Below are 4,384 nucleotides of genomic sequence, written 5' to 3'. Positions count from 1 at the left end.
ACCCAGATATAATGACACAGTTCTGTTACAGGATTAACAACTAATCTTCGTAAGGTTCTTCTTTAAATAAAGAAAAATAAGCTAATACAAATAAGATTTTCTTATGAATCCCCGTATCATTGCCAAAAACTAAAATTGTGCATTCGAAACATATTTTCTGACATGACTTTATCGTTAATAAACCATCGTGTTAAAAATAAAGGTTGCGGGACTTTATTGGGAATTTGGAGATGAACTGCACAAAACATAATCGTTCCTTCTTGTTTATCATATATGCGTTTGTGTCCTGGAGGCTTTATTTTGATAAAGTCCTATAACAGTTAAGGTCATTTAGAGACATGCCACCATGTGTGTTGTGTAAGCATGCATGCGCGTATGTGTGCTGGAGACAGGGTATGTTGGTCCAAGCAAGTGAGAGCAAGTGGACCAGTGATTGCCATTATCTTTAATGCCGAACGTTAAGCAGGGAATAAAAACTACCATTTTTAAGGACTGTTACGTTCCGTTATTGAAGGTAGAATCGATGAGATCAATTATTTATGATACTATACAGCAATCATTTGATAGCTTTGATCTCCAGGAGACACACCGCGTATCTGATGCATGGGGATCCATTTCGTAGCTTGGCGGTCAGATACGCCTATATGACCAGCATTCATCGGTAAAAAACCTTGTCATTAAATGCGACATAATCAGAGAAATCATTACTTACCATATTGTTACCTAGAACCGTGGATTTTCTCATGACAGAAACAATTGCTTGCGGTTATTTCTTTGATAAGTTCTAGATATCAAAAAGGACCATTTGCAAGGCAAATAAACTGTAGAATCAGTTCCTTCATTACTATCAAAAACCTGTACCAATCAAACACGGTTAATTTTACCGTTACGTCACAGCAGGATTAACTTCAATCTTTAATCCTAACATTCCTCTGATATCACCGGTACAGATGATTCCATCCGAGTTTCCAATCTAGTCAATATGTGTCATAGGAACAATGGCGTGTACATGGACGTTTCCACTGCCGTAAGGATGAGGGCACAGAGTACACATGTGATAACTAGAGCAACCATTTTACTTCAATGGTAGCTTGTTTATACGGCATGTGAGGAAAACGGGTCAAATGAATCATGGCGTAAATGAAGCGAAACTGGAGTGGGACGATCGCCATCGACTTGGTAGCGCAGCTGCCTGGAGCGTCCATCTACAGTCCCCGGTTCGTAAACCAGTTTGATCGTTGCATTTTCCTTTCCTGTTACATCTGGCGCCCAACATGGCGCCCGGAAAATATCGACAAAAACGCAGTCTTGTTCTACAGCTATGTCTGCTACCCCTTGGAATACTCGGGACAAGTTCTTTCTCAGAGGGTATTCTGTCATCCTAGTGAAATCCTACCTGTTTCCCTACCGACTTAACTTCTGCAGGAATTCGATGGAGAACAGAAAACCCCCTGCAGAATTGGTGATTCGCTATCGAAAAATAAGTCATCGGCACCAAATGCAACGTTTGAGATCTTTATATTTTTTCTTTCTTCTTCCTAACAATCTTGTGTTTCCTCGCGCATTGCTTGGCAATACCTTACCTTTGACCTTAGTATAAAGTTATAAAATTGTACGTTCGCCAAAGTGAGGAACGCAATGGATTCTGTCTGCAGGCCAGGAGATACCAAAGTCATTAAGGTCGTAGGAGTGTATTTATAAACGGAAATAGGAAGTACATCCCTAGTTGAAAATCCAACGTAGGGAGACAGTATCACAATTTCCGCATATTCTAATGTTCAATATTAAACTGATGAATATTGAATGTTTATTAGTGACAGAACAATGTGTTCTCTCAGTATTAAAGTATTTCATAGCAGTCAAGGCATTAATTCATTTTTTTTTTTTTTTTTTTTATCAATGAGTCACAAGTGTCCATTTTTGTGTACTTCACGAAATCGGCTACTCTTCCATGTGTTTATTTAATCGTCTATAAATAATTAATATTACACAATTTCAGCATTTTTTAAATTGATATACATTAATCCAATGCTAATCTATGCCAGTCACATTTTTATTGACATTATTTTGCAATAAATCGTGCCTTTCATTTTTTTCAAAATTCAATCCTTTTTACATAAAATTCCATTTAAAATCCTTAAAATTCTGACAACCTATATTTTTTGGGGGGCAGAAAATTTTCTTAACTTCAAAGCAATATAAAATTAAAAAAAATAAATACTGAGAAATGGTGACACAATCCTATTACCTTAAAAGGAATATAGGTAGGATGTCCTGGTAAATGCTCAGGAATTAGGGTAACCTCAACAGGAACTTTGTCGGTATACTATGACAGGTGGAACACTGAGTTGGTTGAACGGGATTTAACATCCTATTGATAGCTAAGATCATTTCAGGACGTGCCTCCGTGACTGTCGTGTATGCTTGCCTGTGTGTATATGCGTGCCGGAGAAGGGGAAGCTGTATTGAACGTGTTTGTCAGTGAAGTATAACTCTAAAGTTGGCATCAAACCCGCGAAATCGCAAAAAGAGGCAAATACACCGACATACCGCTTCCAGCCAACATAACATACATACGCGCATACTGTAAGCACGTGGAGATACGTCCATCAATGCCATTTGCTAGCGGCTGGGCGCTTAACCCAATAAAACTAAAACTATCAACTCGTCAAGCTAGAATTTCTCGTTACCATTTTTGATAGAAAGTCCAATAAACTATATGTTTCTGATTCGCTCTTTAGCTAAGTAATTGAGAAATTCATGATCTTATTTACATAGGGATCCTTCAATCAAGTAGTTCGTAATAACCTCAGTGCAGAGGGAAAGGGATCATTCAATCAAGTAGTTCGTAATAACCTCGGTGCAAAGGGGCAAGGATCCTTCAATCAAGTATTTCGTAATAACTTCGGTGCAGAGGGACAGGGATCCTTCAATCAAGTAGTTCGTAATAACCTCAGTGCAGAGGGACAGGGATCCTTCAATCAAGTAGTTCGTAATAACCTCGGTGCAGAGGGACAGGGATCCTTCAATCAGGTAGTTTGTAATAACCTCAGTGCAGAGGGACAGGGATCCTTCAATCAAGTAGTTCGTAATAACCTCAGTGCAGAGGGACAGGGATCCTTCAATCAAGTATTTCGTAATAACTTCGGTGCAGAGGGACTGGGATCCTTCAATCAAGTAGTTCGTAATAACCTCGGTGCAGAGGGACAGGGGTCCTTCAATCAGGTAGTTTGTAATAACCTCAGTGCAGAGGGACAGGGATCCTTCAATCAAGTAGTTCGTAATAACCTCAGTGCAGAGGTACAGGGATTCTTAAATCAAGTAGTTCGTAATAACCTCAGTGCCGAGGGACAGGGATCCTTCAATCACGTAGTTCGTAATAACCTCAGTGCAGAGGGACAGGGATTCTTCAATCAAGTAGTTCGTAATAACCTCAGTGCCGAGGGACAGGGATCCATCAATCAAGTAGTTCGTAATAACCTCAGTGCAGAGGTACAGGGATTCTTAAATCAAGTAGTTCGTAATAACCTCAGTGCAGAGGGACAGGGATTCTTCAATCAAGTAGTTCGTAATAACCTCTGTGCAGAGGGACAGGGGTCCTTCAATCAAGTAGTTCGTAATAACTTCGGTGCAGAGGGACTGGGATCCTTCAATCAAGTAGTTTGTAATAACCTCAGTGCAGAGGGACAGGGATCCTTCAATCAAGTAGTTCGTAATGACCTCAGTGCAGAGGGACAGGGATCCTTCAATCAAGTAGTTCGTAATAATGACGTACACTTTTTGCGAAATGTCGATAGCATTCTTATTTCGTAGTGTTTCAGCAAGACTTGCATGCAAAACCTCCTTGGAGACCGTGACTAAGAGATGCTAAGTAAGTCATGCCTGTCCAGGTAAGCAAACTGTGTTTGTGTAACACTCGTTAGTGACAACGGTCGATACTTGTCTGCCGCGTGGACATCACATTTCTTAAACACTGAATCAATATATGTATCAAGCATATCAAGGCGGTAGTGAACCGGTGTCTGGAAGCCGGTGATATAAGCCGCAAAGCTGAAGGATTTTGCTATTTTCATATTCACGAGAAACATTTTACCATCTCCTGTGGTCGATAGAGTAGAGGGGTACCAGCTGCTTTCTTGGAGTGTTACGTAGTTGTTTTTTCTCTTTTGAGAAAACTGTTTAACATTGATTCACACGGATTTGACTTTACTGTTGGAAACCAATCTTCTTCATTGTTGACACACACACATTGAGTGTTGACGTCGAGACTTTACATTCATCTATAAAGGTTTGTTACTGATTTTTCAATGCCCTTTTGTTTATAAAGTGCATTTCTGCACATATAAGATGAAGGGTTCGCCAGCAACAGCCGAGAAACAGTACC

General features: G+C 39.9%; 1 protein-coding gene across 1 annotated transcript; it reads left to right on the top strand.

The window, feature by feature from the left end:
- The first annotated feature begins 1,140 nt into the window (after positions 1-1,140).
- On the top strand, positions 1,141-3,813 carry LOC110464220. The gene is made up of 2 exons (XM_021519321.1): positions 1,141-1,368; positions 2,779-3,813. The coding sequence occupies exons 1-2, from the start codon at positions 1,141-1,143 to the stop codon at positions 3,811-3,813; spliced, it is 1,263 nt and encodes a 420-aa protein (XP_021374996.1).
- Positions 3,814-4,384: the final 571 nt, after the last annotated feature.

The sequence above is a fragment of the Mizuhopecten yessoensis genome, unplaced genomic scaffold, assembly GCF_002113885.1.
Source record: "Mizuhopecten yessoensis strain PY_sf001 unplaced genomic scaffold, ASM211388v2 scaffold10973, whole genome shotgun sequence".
NCBI lineage: Eukaryota > Metazoa > Mollusca > Bivalvia > Pectinida > Pectinidae > Mizuhopecten > Mizuhopecten yessoensis.
The sequence above is the reverse complement of the archived record's forward strand: the minus strand, read 5'-3'. Positions and strand labels throughout refer to the sequence as shown.